Raw genomic sequence first — 18,306 nt, forward strand, 5'->3', positions numbered from 1 at the left:
GTTCACTTGGCGTTTTCTGCTTAATAACTCAGCAGCGGAGGCCTTCTTCCTTTCACCCTTATCCGATAAACCCCAAGAATGGTGAAAATAACGCTGGCTGTCAGAGTTTTCAGCAATCTTATGAAGAGGGTAAAGTTTTTGTAGGATAATAAGTTTGCGATTTCCTAGGATATGGGTCTTGTGAATCAAATACATTCTAATGAATCACTAATAAAATCAGCCTGTGGGATTCTTCCCATAAAGAAAATAGGTCTTGACCATCAGACCTTGTTAGTGACCATATCTCAGTTGTGAGCAAACCACATCCACGTGCTCACCACTAGTTAATAGTTCTTTATATCTGTGCATCACACTATGCATTCCAAATACCAGAGCACTCGTGATGAATAACATACATTAGGGTATCTGAAAGCTGAGGTCAATGGACACGCTGTTCGAATACAGCCTCACATCAGTCCTCGGATGGCCTTAACAGCCTCCCGTACCCTTTGGGCAAGCAACATGCTGCTTGAAGTTCTGGTCAAAGATTCAGTGAATGTGTTCATCAGTGGTAAATGTTGATAATTTGGTTGTTTTAGGTCAGTCTTGCTGGAAAGAAATGGAGAAATTAGTTCTTTACATAGAAGTTCCCGCAACATACAAAGAGTTCTGTCATTTGGTCTGCTTTATATTTGTACTTCGCTCCTCATACTGCTTTCTTCTTACTACACGGCGCTTCTTCGGATGTTGAAATCTTGGAGTTTTAGAACACGGTAGCTTGTTTTGTGCACCAGGTGAGGACACGGCGTGTAGTCGAAAAGCGCATGGACACTCGCCCGGCCGACGCGTGTGTGCATTTGAAAGTTCAAATGCTAGAGCTGCATAGTCCTACAACTACCAAGCGATGTTGGGAATATCACGTTTATCAAATCTCCTGGAAATTCCGGGCGTATCATACTTATTTTCTGGTGGGAGTTACGCATAGCAAATTGGAAGTTTTATGTTGAGTTTGCCTATTACTGCTTGAATTTGTCTCCAACTACCCAACTCACTAGCCGTTGGGCATATCTTGCTGTGTTTCAGCTGTCATATCCACGTTATCAAATGCCGCATAAACGGATCGGAAAGTTCAGTTATGAACATGATAAAGCAGCACATGCGGCTCGTCTACAAGACATTATTCGACATCCCTGTAACGCCGAAGAAATCCGGTTAATGAAGACATCCGGGACACCTGCAGCTGACACTGGACGTTGGGGTAACACTGTCCAGTGTGGATATACTTAACTGGTCATAATCTCGACAGTTCTGACGCAGAGTAACCAGATAAATTAGCTTTAGAATGTACAATTTTCTGTATTAAGATCATTGTTGCATGAATTATTGGATGCGAAAAATGCCCAAGCATTTTCCAAAACCATTGTTTCCTCTTCTTTGAAGACAGTCACTTTAGACTAATGTTCCAACTTAACACGTGTCTCTATTGCTATGCCCTTTTTTCTGTGGGATGTGAGAAGCCATAACCATTAAGAACACTTGGTCCACAGAGTACACCCACCAGAGAGGACTGGATGTCTTAGCGGCCATCCAGTAGCAGATGCCAACTTTGGTCAGTGCGTGCAGTTTCTACTGAGGACCATAGTTTTAAAGAACGGGCAAACTCAGGTTAACATAGTAGGTAGGAAAACTTCGGACCGCCTGATGTGCGTTAGCACAATGTTAAATCGGTTCTATGAGCCAAGGTGATATCTGCACACGAAAAATCCAATCCTTGTGCACCCGTCATGAAGAATTGTAACTCCCTCGGAAAGTGCAAACTATGACATTCTTAACGGTGACGTCAACCTGCAAAGTACGGTTTTTATCACAGTCAGTCCGTATGTATGATAATTTCAGTTCAGAGTACTCGCACATTTTCAAGTTTTCGGTTAGTACTATACGGCAAAGAAGAGCTAAAGAGTTAGTCAATTGAGCTTTTCAACCTGACCTTAGTCGTGTGTGGTTGATGCTTGGTGCGAAAAGCAACAGATAGGGTTCATGTCACAAGTACAGATGTGCTGTGCACTTTGGTACATCTATACGAATTCACTAACTGTTCACCTAGGTATGCTCAAATTAACAACTCAAAATCAAGACGGTTGGACCCACTTGAGAATAGTGCAATCCGCGTACCTGACATCAGTTCTACAAACAGCTCGTCGAGAAGGAGATGATGATAGCCTGAAAAGCCGTATGCCGTACTCTGTATGTAATAGCGTGAGATTAGTTTTCAACATCCTACTAGAACTCACATTTCACAATTTCAGTCAGATGATTCTCAATCCATGGATGTCCGCGTGCATCTTTGGTTCAGACAAGCAAATTAAACGTTTGGATAGTTTTACTGTATTCATAGGGAACCGAATGATTGATCAGATCATTATCATGCTTTTTGACCGAAAAAGCAAGAACGTAGACACTCGAAGCGAACGTTTTCTTGAGCCAAAGAATGGAACTGTTTTCACAATCAGCATCGGCATTCCAGTTTACTTTCTCTGGCACAAAGAAAGGAGGAAACCAGGCAAGCTTTTACCCGGCAACTTTTATTCCCATTAATAAGGACATCAATAACAACTGAAAGTAGACAGCTGAGGTCTTGTCAAGAAATCACTGCCTAACATATACGAGACATATTATCCCCTGAAGAGTGGAAATTACCTGAAAATGAGCTTCTGGAGTTCATCCGCATTTAGAAACTCGCGAACTTTAATGCATGGGATCTGAAGAAGAAACTGCACTCGGAAATTGTGCACGCCCCAGAAATTTGTCTGCCTATTCCTTCGATGTCGGACGTCTGCCAATAATTTCCCAAAGCGTGCTTGCCCCCTGAGCGTTAAACTCACATTTTCCTTTCCGACAACGTTGAGAGCGTATACTTCAGGATAGCTTCGACTGCCGGTCTTTTCGAAATCCGTTACGAAGACCTCAAACCCACCCTTGGGGAAACGCAGCAGGCCAGGGCAGCATCTTCAGCCTATCAGGTGGAGGTACAAATGGGACAGAACACCAATCAAGTGAGCAAACCTTAATACTCGAACGTTCCGGCGCCTACATGCGACCGCTTTTACATCGTCTGTATTCAGATTGCGATGCATTCTATATTCACCCCGTCACCGTCCAAATCTCCTCGCTGAATCTGGCAGAGATGTTGTTTCCGCAAGTGTCATCACTGTCTTCGTTCCTGCCTCTCGTCCTCGTGATCAGGAGCTATTGGGCTGTCTGCTGTTATCCTGAGTTGGGTCTTTCTATCTCTTCCAGACAACTGCTGCCTCCCAATCTGGCTAACATTCATTTCGAGGTGGATGTATGTTATCTGTTGGTCTCAATTTCACTGTGAGGTGCTTCTGAGTAGTTATTTGCCCCATGCATTGACTACATATACCGAATTGGCATCTACATAAGGTGTTTTATTTTTGAGGCCATCTTGGGGAGCAGACCATAGCGCGGTAGAATGTAATGAAAACGACTACAGTCAAACTGAATGCCGCGGGTTTGTCACTTCCTCATTACCGGGATCTACAAGATTATCGCAGAAAGTGGCGATCATTTGTCGCGATACCGTTACACTTTATGTGAAGCTAAACTTTGTCGTTATAAGTTGGGTAAAGTTACCAGTGATTCTGCGTCAGTTTCACTGGTGACTTACAGCCCCGATCAACCTACTTCCTTACTTTTCGATGATGATCGTTTTTCCTGATGACATTTGGCTTTTTTCACCCAGCCATTCTATATCTTTCCATCCTTCACTATGGTGTACTTTCCTCAGTATTTTGTGATGGTTGCTACTGGCAGTGTTGCACGCGTACGGATCTCGATGACGATTCTGCCTGTGGGAGGTTGGAAAACGTCGTTGAATAAAATTATCAAAGTACCCAAAGTTGTTTTGCAAAAGTCTACTTTAACTTTATGTCTAGGGTTCGAGTCGAAAGGTTACAAGAGTGACATAAGTAAGGATTGACTCAAATAAGGGCTTGTCATTTTCGATTAAATAGTGTGTTCATGCTTGAGTGGGAAGCGTTCAGCTGTGCCTAGCTGCTATGCCACCCGAAGGAAGTACGAGGGCTGGGTTGCCCAAGCCTAGACAGGGGAAGTCGAGAGGTGGAGGCGGGATTCAAACCACGGGAAGACAAGTCCTTTGTTCATTCTGTTCAGAGTGTTACCAGATTATGAGCAGTATAGAAACTACCGGTGAATTGGCTAGTATCCCACTCTTACGTCGTTCAAAAGCGTCATCCGACTTGAAACTATCGACTAATCTCTTGATGGCTCTTTCCGGGGATAAAACCGTTCCACGAGTTTCTTAAAAGGGATGGAGTGACCTTTCCGAAGATCCGGTACATCGGGCTTGCTGCAAGGCATTCTTTTTCGAGGAGTGATTTCTTTAGGGAAGACGAGATATGGTCAACTACATTTCATTCTGTTTTCTGCTGTTTGTGTTTCAATTCAGTCCTTTCACTGCACACCCGTTAGCTGTGTGTCAAACACTTTTGCATACAGAGACTTCTGAGCAAGTCAACTAATGGTTTAACTGCGGCAACACCGACCTCAAGTGACCCATCTTCTGTGTGTGGCGGTCTACTAGATGATGGTACGATCTTCAAACCGTTTCAACTGGCAATCTTTGGCAGGTTTCCACTGTACTTTTGGCTGCATCCAGTCATCATGACCGACAATAACACAGAAAATAAATGCAATGTACTAGAAAAACTTGTGTATTGTGGCTGCATTTTTTTGCAGTTCAATTTCCAATATGAAAATCTCGCTGTATGGACTGAAAATACAAACTTTTTGTACTGTGGTTTTCACAAGAGTTATATATGTTAACAGGTTTTGCGATATTCATCATCGAATAACGTTTATTTTTACAATAATCTACATGCAAAAAATGGGATCCTGGATAAAAGAGCTCACTTGCATTTTACAAAATCAAAATTACTGTGAATTATGATGTGAACTCAGAGACATCTGTTCGTACTGCTCTTATCAGCTGGAGAAAATTTAAATAAGGGGTGTCGCTCATTTTCAGTGCTTACCGTCGATCTACTTATCGAGTTCTGGTTGCCGCGCCGCTTCCTGTTTTTGTTTCATCCGTTCGCCGATTGGTACTGTTGTCCAAAGGCAGGTTTGCATCTGAACTGGTCAAATTCGGGACCCTTTATCTTGGAAAACTGAACACTGTCAATAAGAATTTCATATGCAGATGTAAGTATACATATATGCATACATAGTGGGGTCCCTAATTTTGTGGGAAATTTCTTCTAAGCTTTTGTTGTCACAACGAATTGAACACATCACCGGTTAGAAAAGAAAAGAATTGGGTTCCACAATACACCGACGTGGGTTTTGAAGGTATGAGTTAAAAACGCGACCAATGTTCCGCTTTCAAATACCACTGTTCCAGACGTCAGAAGAGTGCAAATGGAACTGTTCGACCGATATTTTGAGGATGGCTTCATCATAGCAGGTGGTGGTGGAAATTGGCAACTATTTAGGTATTTTATGGTATGTAGCCAAGGATGTTTCCAGAGCCCAAGGGCTGTTTGCCATAAATGCGCATTCGATAACAGCAAACAACCTTATCTTATGCTGTATCCCTGTATTCTTCGATTACTCTTGGGTCCGAGGACATTGGGAGGCGCCCAAAAAAATACCAAAAATTTCACCAGCCTAATGGCTGCTATTTGAAATCTTTGAACTGAGGAAGATTAACCGCCCACAGCTGGGAGCAGTCAGCAACAAGTAGCTCTTCCAGGTCTTACCAAGTGTTCCCTAATTTTTATGCTGACGCCTTCATTGATTCCTTAGAAGAAAATTTTTGGCTCTCGAGTCATAAGCTTCTATTCCGAGTGTCGATTTTCATTGTTGATGCCAACAGAACATGCAGATGTAATCTCCTCTCGCAGTTAACACCGATACGTTGGTCGACATCGAAGCTTTGAAGCATGGTATTTACGGCTTGTAAACGGCGCACCAGCAATTTTTACATGATCAGCTCAAAGATGCAGTCGCTGAAGGTCAGTCATCGCTTTTCTTCCTCCGTCGGTTCTAGTAAACTGAACGGTGAGCTGGCCGATTCTGAGGTGATTAATAAAGTCGTGTATGTAATTTCGACCACGGTACTTTGTCGTTCAGATGACCATGCTTTCTTTAGCTCTCTGAAGAAAACTTGAAAAAGTGCCTGAAAAGCATTTGCTCTTTTTTATGTGTAAATGACGATTAGGCGCATATAAGAAAGGTGCTTTGGGTATGAGTCACTTGCGTCGTGCAACAGATGGTGGGTTCATACGAGTTCAAGGGCTATTTTAGACGTATTTCAGATCCCCAAACTATCCAAGTGCATCGCGCGGATGGATGGAATGAAACCCAATGTGTCCTCAGAGAAGACGCTGACGAAAACACAGATGAAGCTCGCTAATCATCCACTTCATCTGAGACAACATTAGTAGAAGAGTGCAGAGTAATAAAGGCAGGGCTTCCTCAGCATTAGACTCTGGATCGCAGTCGGGATGAATTGACACCAGACTTTCAAGTAAAATCTTTGAGTAACCGTTGTATCAGATTCCCGCAGGAGAGGTCTAATGCATCAGACACCGCGACCAAACATAATGCAATGCGAATTAATTAAAAACACAGGACCAGCCGGCAGGATTTATCATGGTTCTAGCTTCTCGTCCCCTAATCGAGGGGGACCCCGAGCGTAATCAAGCGCAATACATGTATGACGGCCGTACCTCGCAGAAGGATGTGTTGGTTCAGAGTACACAATAAACACAACTCAGACCAAATTCGGGAAGCTGATCCTCTTCGCAGAAAGACAAACCTGGTTGACTGTCCTTCACAACCGACTAAAACTTCCTTTTAAACAACTAACAACACTTCCACATGTGCGAAGATGCGCGGCTGGAAATTTTATTGATGCAAGGTTACCAAGTAATAAGCACAGGTTAAGTTACAGGGGCCTTGGAATGGTGTCTCGCTCAGCGATATTGTTACCAACACTGTGAATTACTGCTGTGAGATCCACAAACTGATTCTCGCCATAGCGTCATTGATGGCGTCCCATCAGCTATCTCTGGCATTAGGAGACATCACATATTTGACCGTGAGTGGATCCGGTCCATATTACTGGTCGATAGAGAACGTACTGTACTCATAATAAGTTCTTATAGACACCGTCTCACTTAAGGCTAAACAAAAAACCATAATGAAAATAAATAGCCAGAAACCATACGAACCATACGAAACCATACGAGCTTTCCGCTTTCTCTGATGATCTACTCGTACTTGCGAACGATACTATCGTTGCTAAATTTTTTAAACTCATCTTGGTGAAACCTTGCTCTGGTTAAAAATTTGTAAGTGTCTTCTGTCTTAACCTGGATATATCTTCTCAGCTCAATCTGTCGCACAATTTGTGCATTGCGTGAACTGCGTCATCGTTACGTCATGCAAGCTCGAATTGGTGAACCAAGCTAGCACCGATGTGCGTGCGTTCTGCCTCGTCGTGTGTTCGGCCTGGAGAAATGAGCTAATCTCTCGGCTTGCACAGCGGCCCGCCTACCTGCTTTCACGGTTCACTGTGACGAGTCTTCGACACTGATCTTGTGAGATCGAAGTGACCAGTGGCGTCTTCGGTACGTGCACGAAACTTATCGTGAAATATGTAACACCTATGGGTTTGGGAGAAAAGATGCGCCTCAGGCTTCAGCGTGCGCTGGTGTTGACCTCAACAGTTGGTGGTTGCGTTTGACTAAAAAGAGTTTCGAACGCAACGACTAGTTGGATGGATATCCGATAAGAACGTTTTTCGTATTCGGTGTGGGTTGTAAAAAAGGCTACGATCTAATACGCACCCTGCTGATGGTATTCGACGCATCGAAAACTACATTTGACATACTGTGTTGAATCAAGTTAGTTGTTGCTTTGAGAACCGATGCCGTGCACCAGAGTAAACGACGCATTTGTGGGAACAATAGTGCTTCCTTTATTTTGTGTAAAGTGACGATTTTGGAATGCTAAAGTACCGCAGAGCGATCGATTTTTTCTGATCACAAAGCATTTTTGGTTCGATTATACGAACAGCGGATCCGCTAACTCTTATTCGTGTGGAATTCAAATTTCGCACAACTAGCTGACTATTTTTGCTTCTGTCTGGATTCCGTTTGACCGTCAACCAACAACGCATACCCTTGAGTCACCCCACCTCTTTTGGTTGCTGGTTAACCTAATCCAAATAAATGTATGTTGTGCGCTGCCGAAAAGGAGTAATAGAGGTACCTTTATATATCAGAACACCTACTGTCGTCGACGACTTGACTGCTTCATACACAGTGTAACGCCATTTCAACTGCAACTTACAAATTGAGAAACGTCCCCTGGTGAGGACAATGCTCAAAACTCGTAAGGCAACTCCCAGGGAAGTTAAGTCGTCAAATCTCAGCAAGCATGACCGCATTTTCTTGTGGGATTCTGTTGATAAACAAGTATGGCGTTTGGTTGTTTCAATCGTCCAACAGAGAGAAGCCCTCGGCAATCCGCTTCTATAATGAGGATGGATATTTTGCCGGTACTTTTGCTGAGGGTCTGTTCTCGACCCAAAACTATTCTTATGGTTTTTAAGGATCCACGCTTCTCCTTGTGTGACACGTCATTAGTTGTGGCAAAATATATTTAATTTTTTGGCATCTACAAGCAACCGGCAATGACATTAGCCGTAGGCACTTCTTGTAGTCTTTTTTCAAAAAACCTTCTAATACTTGGACGCATAACCTCACTTCCATCCTTGGCGAGACATGATACACCAACACATTTCACAGAGGTAGCAGAAAAGGTGGCTGCAAAAGATAGCATTGATATGCACGACATATTCCTGTAAACCCTCAGTCTGTGGAGGCTCTTACCCAAGGGGGACACCTAGGATTCGTATTTTTCTGCGTACATTTGTTTTGATCTTTCCAGGGTGAATTGGTCATATTTGTCCTTTCAGCATTTTTTGGGTTTTCTGTGACATTTTATCACCATCGGCTCAATCAAGGGGACTGTCTCCAGGATCTTCCCAATGTCTCGCTTTGGCAAGCACGATTGGGTCTGCATTCTGGTGAAAGCAAGGGACACTTGGAATCAGTCAATTCATGTTCAGTTGACCTACTGTTTTATTGTAGTGAGCTTGGTTACGTCAAACTACCGATAACGAATAGGGCCGGATTATGGTTGTTCTCATTCCTGATGCTTATCCTCATTGAGAGCCTGAATATTGACCTTGATATCATATGTAAAGGAGCAAAAGCGCTGCTGGGTAGTATGATGGTACTGTTCTTCTCAAGTTCTCATGTGGCACGCGCGCAAAACCACGCGCGCGAAACCATTTTGAGGCCCGAATTTTATCGATTAGTTTGAGGAGATTAACAAAAGTAAGTAAATAAGTTGTTTGAGCTCTTCATGTGCTTTGAGGGTCAGTTGTGTTTTTCGGGCATTTTACTGTGTTCACGAACTATAAGTACTCGGGTCATTCTGACCCGAGTAGGAATAGTTCATATCCCATTTTTCTGTCCAGAGTCAAACAGTTTCTCAAACCACTTTCTACTGGTATCCAGTTCACCGTGGAACTCGAGAGCAGAAGACACTTAAAGTTTATGGACATTGATAGTATGAATAACAAACGGAAAACAAACTTGGGAGCCAATGTATCAACTTTTACAGTCTTTCTTGGTTGTAGCAAACGCGAACTTCAGTTAGATGCTTGACTCAGGTGGCAATTCAGGTACGTTCTTCCAACGATGTACAAGAGGGACTAAATTTTTTCGAACACATTTTCGCAGGACGGATATTCAAAATGATTCGTGCGCAAAGCTGTGCAGTCAACGAGCTGAGCAATTAACATTACTTAATTGAGACTAAGCTTTTCTATAGTAGTCTGCCACTCGGTTGCTAAACTGGTTATCTGAAGACTAGGAAAGTCCACTGATATGAAAAGTATATGGCCGTTTAAAGGGGGTTGCTTGAGAATGCTCCACTCATAGTGAAACCGGTGGCTACGTTAACCGCCTCACAAGTGCCCTGTTTTATTTCTTTGCGAGTCCATTCACTGAGACATTGTCGGAAATTCTTTTGAGCCCAACCCCGCCGTGCCCGTAGGTGACCTTATTGGTGAAACACAGTTGGTTTACCTTACTCCTTTCCTCCACGGCTCACTCAGATACACGCATACTTTCCGTCCTCCTGAAAATTACAGTACATGTTTGTCAATCAACTGCGTTTGGGTTTTTATGCCAACTAAACAGTATTAATAATACGAAACCTATAAAAGGCGTTTGCATTGAGCCAAGGCATTTGAGAAATTGCGAGTCGTAGTTAGTACAGTGTGACTGGCTACGATATTTTAGCTACGACATAAACACACACGTTTAGGCGTGAGTTCCTACGCTTATGACGTTTTACTCGTACTACCCATAAGGACAATGAATGAATTTTGGTCACTAACCGTACACCAGTCTGTTTGTTTGTTCTTTGTCTCCCATTAAATTTCACTGATTTCAAAAGTAGAAATCCGACACTTATTCCCATAGAACATTCATAGGTGATCTCCTGAAACGTCAGTTTTTGAAACCCTTCCCAGATAAAGCTCAACAGATTCACACCCTAGACGATAAGTAAGTGTTCCAACCATGCATCTGTGAACGGAATCCATCTAGAAATAAGCTAGTCCTCTAAACCCAAGTTTCGTCAAAATTACGACAGGCATCGAGTCTGATCCCAGTCCGTTGTGCACAGCAAAGGGTGTCATTGATTTCGCTGTACACTCACGGTCGATAAGTTTAATTTACTCACCAGTCAACTTATTTGGGTCTCCTCGACTTGGTATAGAAATGAATGAATAGCCTATCGCGCATGCTCTGCTGAAGTATTAGTGCTGGTTGTTAGTTTACAGCATGCTAGCTACAAGTTTAACTTAGCTCTGTAAATACTACAAACTATGGACCGTAGTGTTGAGTCAGATTTTACAACACAGTGATCATGTGACCAGTACTCACGGCAAATCCAGGTTACTGTTTCCCTGTTCAGCTGTATTTTAGTCCGGATTCCCTACAGCTAGTGGCGGATGAATTTGGGGTGATTAACGATCGCCTAATCTTACATCACAGACCACATGAAACATGGTTACGTTTTAGGTTCTGCCAGAACCTACATTGCCGCCGCTGTCATATGCATGTGCGTCAGTTGGCCTGGGAAGGTAGCAAGACCAATGAAAACTATTTACGCCATAGGAACGCGAAAAAACTTGGCTTTTCCAAATTGTGCGGTGTTGCTACAGCGTCAAATAGGCTTGAAAAGGTCCGATTGATCGCATTGACACCTGGTGCGATTTTTACAACTGTTCGGGGCCTAGCGGTGCTACATAAAAGCACAGACAGATATATATGGAGAGATCCTTGTACTTTGGACTCACATTTTCCTCTATCACGAAAGTTTCACCTCAATGATTCTGGGATTCTACGGCAGTGAGCCCGGAATTCCATTTTTTTGTCGGAATTTTCAGGGCCTGGCTGGTTTCAGCCGAACTTGTCATCTGATCTATGAAGTCGGGTAGCTATGTCTGTAATACCAGCAGTGCATAAACTCAATGCATTTCATATCCTACTCTCAAGTGTTTTCTGTTAAAACTGACCGCATCTAGTTGTCCCAGTACAACAGTAGTCCACCAAACGAAATTATCCCTGGGTAACAACCTAAATGGTTATATGTGTGGAGAGGGTTAAGGGAACACTTTCCTCAGAGTTACGGGCGAGTAAAAATGCAAGCAGCTCAGATTCTAATGACAACAATAATAGTAGTAAAGCTGATACACTGCATATGATGGCCATCTTCTATAACACATGCAGTATGACAAACAGTTCTTTTTAAGGGAGTTTTCACCGTCCACAAGACTATCCCATAGTAGAAGTTAGAGAAGGCTCTGTTGGGAAGCCTCGGCTATAACATATTGATACTTATCTACGGTTCAGTCCGCTGGACCTCCGTCGCACCCTCAAAGCCCGAGCGTTTCCCTGAGTTTCCGGACTATCCAACCCGTACATCCATACATTCACACCTGCGTTTGACGCCCGTTACTGTACGGGAAACGATCGACGTCACTCTCCTTGGACTTGTGGGTGTGAGAGGCATGTGTGAATCACGACCTCAGTCCTGCCGTCCCTCGGACAGAATAATCCGGTGTAACGAAGTCGGGCCAACTTGAGAGCAGGGCACGTCCGACCGACTCAGGAACGCCGCACAGGGTGCGCGAGCCAGACAAACGGAATGCTGGTTTGGCGGACATGGTTGGCGAAGTCCACATAGGCTCGCCGGTGATCGATAGTTATCAGAGGCCTCCATGAGCCCAGTGATAAAAAGCATTTACGGATAGTGGTTTAAGGCTCTGGAAGCCTGTTCTTTACCGTGCGCGTTTGGATCAGTTAAAACTCACTTAACAGAGTGGGATTTTTACTCGTTACTACTACTCACGTAATCACATGAACTGACAGTCACTCGCGCAAGACGTATCGATCCTGTGTATGCATTGCACTATTGATCGATTTTTTGCATCGAGTATTTTATCCGTCCTCTTTTGGATGAGTTTTGCTCACCAGAGTTCTTTGTGCTAGAATGTCCATTAAGTAGGTTTATTTTACATCATCGATGAGTGTAAGGCGTTAGGCAACAGCGATAATGTCGATGGCACTCTAAACGCGTAAACACAGTTGTGGTCATTGACACGGCCGGTTCGGTATCGTGACCCTGAACTTCCCACAGACAATTTACGCCACTACACGGGCTATCCCACAGGGCAAACACAAATTTCGACGACTTAGAATACCCACAGGTGGCTTGCGGAAACTAGGACGGCCCAGTTAGGAGCCGGGAGGCACCTTCGTGCGATTTATTGGCTGTAGTTCTTGGTTAGCGCTTTCAGTCCGATAGTCCCACAGAATCTAGTTACAGGATGAATATGGGTAAGTAGCTCAAAAGCCTTGATGCCTCTATTCCTCCCCGTTTCTTGTATTCTGCGGAAAACAACAAAAACTCATCCACTTTTGGTCAAAAGGATGACCGTTTCAAATGATGCTATCCGAACCTGTTGCGTTTTGGAGATGCAAGGGAGCGAGCACTGTGTGACTGAACTGCACTCATGTGGACCACACCTCACCTCACTTTTCTCACTGCTGAGCAGTTGCCCGCATGTTACAGACATGGGTGAAATTTCGTAGAATTTCTCCCCCTGCAATCCCCACTTTGCATCTCAAAGACACCAATGTTCATATATTCATCCGTAGTGTCATGTTGATGATAACTAATCTCTAATTCTGGGTTTCACCGTGTAAGTAAGAGAGTGGATGTCAAAATGCGTGGTGTGAATTGTGTTGGCGATGCGTGTGGCGTCACACACTGTCCCATCACAAGGCATACCACTGATTAGACACAAGTAGCTGGATGGCAGAATGCGAGATTACGGGTCTAAATTCCCTTTACCGGCTCGTGAGATACACGCCGTGTCCCGAAAAGATGGGTCGATTTCACAGTAATTCGCAGCCTTTCGGCGCACCTGAAAACCCAAACATTTCCACTACCTCCAAAGAAGCAGTGCCGTCAGATAATCTATAACCATTCTCAAATCTGTTCCATCCCATAGAAAAATAGGTTGGTCGCATAATGGATGCAATGTCAGAAGTGCGCGGCCGTTGACGGACAAACCTCACTCCTACGAGTAGACGCGACTGGTCGCAACCATATGGAGGCCCTGGGTCTCGTCCCAGTCACGCCATGAGCTCAGCATGCGAAGCCGTGGTACGGCGCACAGACCGGCTAGCAAAAGAAACCTTTTGCTGTCTCTCACACGCTCCTCAGCATGTCTGCGTCAAGGCCAAGGCTAACATATCAACCAGTAAGAATTGGATTGGTCCAGCCGTATCAAAAAGCTAGGTCATCAGCTGTGGCCTGAAAGTCATGCACACGGAGCGTCACCGCCAAATCTCCTTCGCCAAAAATGTTCAACCAATCAGCACACGCCGAATAAGATATGCGACGCAACGACATGCTGATGAAAGGACAGCTTGACCCCGTATGCCCTCTAAGGCCAACAACAGTGCCTGGGTGTGGTGTGATTCCGCGTGTCGGGTGCGTCGGTATGCCTGCACTAAATCGGGCTCACGGAGCTATACATAAGACGCTGGCTTGGAGTCAACTCACTGCTTGCCGCCGAACAGCAGTATAGGCGGCTAATACGTGTACGTACGTAGTCACGACCCCCTAGTGACGAATGGATCGCATTGCTCAGATGCCCAAGAATAAACCTCAGAAAACAGGATTGTCCAGAAATCAGGTTCCATCCAATCATCACAGATCTGAACCCAACTAGTTTGTAATTTGTGTACGTCACCATACTGGTGACCGTACAGCACAACGCTACAAGGACGCGCGCTCGAGACACTATGTTTTTGTTACGGTAAGTCAAAGACTATCCTGGTTATCGGACATTAGTTATTGTTCGGATGTTTTGGGTTGGTGGTGCCGAGTTTTATCGTTGCTCGTGTATTTGTCGAATAAATTGAAGAACTGTGGGAACTATGCTCGGAATTTCCTCTTAATCAGCATCAGTACATACTTAGCGACCTGGTAACTGGTGCACCACCCCTGTAAGGTTAGTCTGCACTACAACCGGTGCAATTTTCACTATAGTCCGGGCAACCCTGCCCTTGTCAGACATCTAGTCTGCTTCCCAGTTCACAATCTATCCAATCTGCACATTCCCCCATCTCAGTAACTAGGATCTACAAACTCACCGGAAGGAGAGGCTTAACAGAGAAAGCCGGATCTTGGCACTGAAAACTCTCGTGGAGTTCTCAGGAAAGCGCACGCTTGAAGCATGGTCATAAACTAACGATATACGACTGTTCAGTGGAGAGAGTAGAGTAGCGTTCAGCTGTAGCACCATTCCGGTCCCTAGCTGCCATGCCACCCGAAGGAGGCACGAGGGCTGGGATACTGCCAGGTTGCCCAAACCTAGACAGGGGAAGTCGAGTGGCGGCGGTCGGATTCGAACCACGGACCTTCCGGTCAGTAAATTCGCGCTCTAACCACTTGGGCCATCTCGCCCAAGAGAGAGTAATGGTGTTTGGGTAGCAAATGTGCACCAATTATTCCGACAGTTTTCTTGTGAGCACTGCTTCTTATATCACAGTTGCTTAATGCAAGCTAGCAGATCGCGAGCGATTGTTTGTTATGGTGTCTTTGGTACGTCCAGCCAAACCCCAGTTGGGTCGATCACTGTTCACCATTTCTCAATGAGGTCGTGAAACGTAACTTACCGGGATTTGTAGAATTTGCATTTGCACAGCTCTCTTGTCCTGACACCGTTGTTACTCCACACCAGCCAGGTGGTTCCACGGACGCCTTGCAATTTCCAGTCGGTCGCAGATATTTCGGGAACTTTCAGCAACTGTACTAATGGCACTCTGACAACTCCGTACCTTTCGGCCTTATTCTAATCTAAATCAGATGACTCATTTGCCACCAAAGTGGTATCGTTTTTGTCGAAGTACACCCTATGGACAGGTTGAGATAACTCAGTGGTTAAAGCGTGAACGTGGTCGGAAGGTCCGTGATTCGTGTCCGAACTTTGTATCTTGACAGACTCTATCTAGGCTTGAGTAACCCAGCCGCAACTCAGCCCTCGTGCTCCTTTCGGGTGGCACGACAGTTGTGCACCGAAACTTTGTTTCAGCTGAACGATTATGTTCGGTACCAATTGTGCCAGAAACTAAGAAAACGCGCACAAATATTAAAGTTTGTCCTGGGAGTTAAATTCATCCACGACGGCCTACCTAATCCACACTAAGCACGTTTGAAGCACGGGATGCGCGCAGAGTTCGTGGTATCCAACACCCAAGTATTTGCTAACCAAAATGGCAGAAGAGCCATCTGCATCCGTCTTTGTATCCAAGCGAATAGCACCAGCTGATCTAGGTTGCTTTTTTCTACTCTGGTCTGTAAGGGTGACTCATAAACGTCCCGTTTATCGAACATGCTGTTAGTGGGCGCTTTGCATAACTTGGAATCAAGGGACTAAACTAATCCAATCCCACTGGGAATTAGTCAGGTTGATTTCTGACTCCATGATTGGTTGATGACATGAGACAAGATCTACTTTGCATTAAGCCTGTCTGATATGCTTTAGTATATGTTCACTTGGCAGCACCAAACATAAGACGTCCAAAAGATGTAACATTGATGCCCTAATACTAATGTGAATGTCGCAGAGAGACAAATCCAGACATATTAGAAGGATATTCACTAATGATAGAAACGATCTAGAGATCGTCCAAGGAAGACCCCGTCAGCACTGAATCTGAAGTAGACTATCTTGATTGATGAGTAAATTTTCAAAAACTATGGCTGTGTGCTAGAAGGAACGCATTTTCAAAGTCACGATTTGTGACGGACTAAACGTGACTTTTACTTTCTGCAAGATCTGGGTGCAACCGCCGTAATATATTGTACCGACGCTTCCAGCAGATGCACTCTTGGAACATTCTTTTATCTGGTGTTCTTTCAAGGAATTCCTAGGGCTGATCTGAGTACCATCATATCATGTATAAAGGACGATAAAAATCGGACAGCTGAGCGTTAGGCGGCATCAAGATTACACTTTAACCTGCAGTAGTCTGGTCCTCCTGTAAAAGTATAGCTATGGATTGGATTCGGAAGCTTATCCCAACCACTCAATACATTGATGTGTTCATCTTTTTTTATCCATTGAATTTCACCATAACTTTTTACTGACAGTGTATATAGACATATTGGTAACTCGTTAACTGATGATTCAAAAGTACCGTTATCGACTGCTGCAGGCCACGGTTACTAATATATTCTGCATGTGTTGTTCTTCCGCTTACGCTTTTACCGCCTTGGGACCTCTTTTTGAAATTGCCCACTTTTCCCTGTCCTGTGAAACTTACTACTGAACGGACGAGTGTAAAACTAACCACCAATGGAGCCGGAAAGTTCCGCGAAGTCTGACCTTACCAATACTCAATATAGGTCACTCTCTAAAAACAAATCAGGACATGAGGACACAATGTAGCTCGTCTACCTGGTTAACTTCCTCTGCGCACTGTGAGCTTGACAACTTATAGAATCACAAAGTTTTGTGATTATGCGCGTTTTGCGGGGACTGAGATGGCCGCACACAGAATAAGTACATCGCTGACTTTTCAATTCACCCTACTTAACGCCAAGAATACCTCAGGGTATTTGTACACTCGGCTCCGCTGACCTACACTATTAGGTGATCACATTATGCAGAAACGAACGCTCTTGTTCCTCACAGGTAGGACGCACAAAAATGGAAAAGTCTACATTGGATACCGATTTGAGTGAAACCACTTAAAATAACTATTATGGGGACTACGGAATCTTTGGAGCTTTTTAAGCCATGAGTCTTCGTCTTAGGTGTTCTATGAAGAGGGAACACTTAGTTACTACATACAAGTTACATACAAGTTACATACAAGTTACTACATACAAGTCTCACACCGCCGGTGGCCATCACAGGTCACCAGTAAGTTGTGTGAAAAAATTCCGATGCAAGTAAAGGCTGAGGTCTCAAGTAAGCTTACATTTGTAACGGACCAGCCACTGCATATAAGTGCAGTTTGCTGATAATCAGCTTCGAAAGCGACGAAAGTAGGTATTATGTTTCATAAAGAAGCAGACAAATGTGACGGACATCCAAACTGGGTCAAAAGGCTGCGCTGGGAGGTAATCATCGCAGCAGCCGAGTAAGCAAACCCGTTCAAGAAGCTGATCTAGCATCCGAAACATGAAAACTACGATTATACTAAACTGACAGCAATGTGTGGTTTAACTGACATCCCGAATCTCACTCATAAACACATGCTGGATTACGACAAATACACTCATTTGCAAATCAATTTGGTTTTCACGAGAGACTCAACTGAATCACTCGTTTCTGCTATTCTCCAACTGAATGTGCTGCACGAAGGCCGCCTTACATTTCAGTTGGCACGATATTCAAGATATCGCAGCATATTTTCATAAAGGAAGCTACTCGCAAACAAAAAGTGCAACCATTCATGTGGAAATCTTACTTGATTGTGCCACGGCACGAGCTAACGACCCCATTCATCTGCTAGTTCCAAATGTGGAAGAATGCAGTAGTGTCGGAAATTCAGGTCTGCTCCATTCATTATAGGATGCCGACCGTATGAACCATCAGCATACATAACCATGGAA

At 44.2% G+C, this 18,306-nt stretch overlaps 1 protein-coding gene across 1 annotated transcript in view; it reads left to right on the top strand.

Annotated features, from left to right (window-relative positions):
* Window positions 1-9,753: 9,753 nt before the first annotated feature.
* Window positions 9,754-18,306, top strand: part of T265_08324 (hypothetical protein) — a gene marked incomplete at both ends in the record, with an annotated part of 17,940 nt that continues 9,387 nt past the window's right edge. Inside the window, 2 exons of the mRNA XM_009174090.1 lie at window positions 9,754-9,778; window positions 10,595-10,667. Of these exons, the coding sequence (XP_009172354.1) occupies window positions 9,754-9,778; window positions 10,595-10,667 (98 nt within the window). The remainder of the gene's footprint in view (window positions 9,779-10,594; window positions 10,668-18,306) is intronic.

The sequence above is a fragment of the Opisthorchis viverrini genome, assembly GCF_000715545.1.
Source record: "Opisthorchis viverrini unplaced genomic scaffold opera_v5_215, whole genome shotgun sequence".
Lineage (NCBI taxonomy): Eukaryota > Metazoa > Platyhelminthes > Trematoda > Opisthorchiida > Opisthorchiidae > Opisthorchis > Opisthorchis viverrini.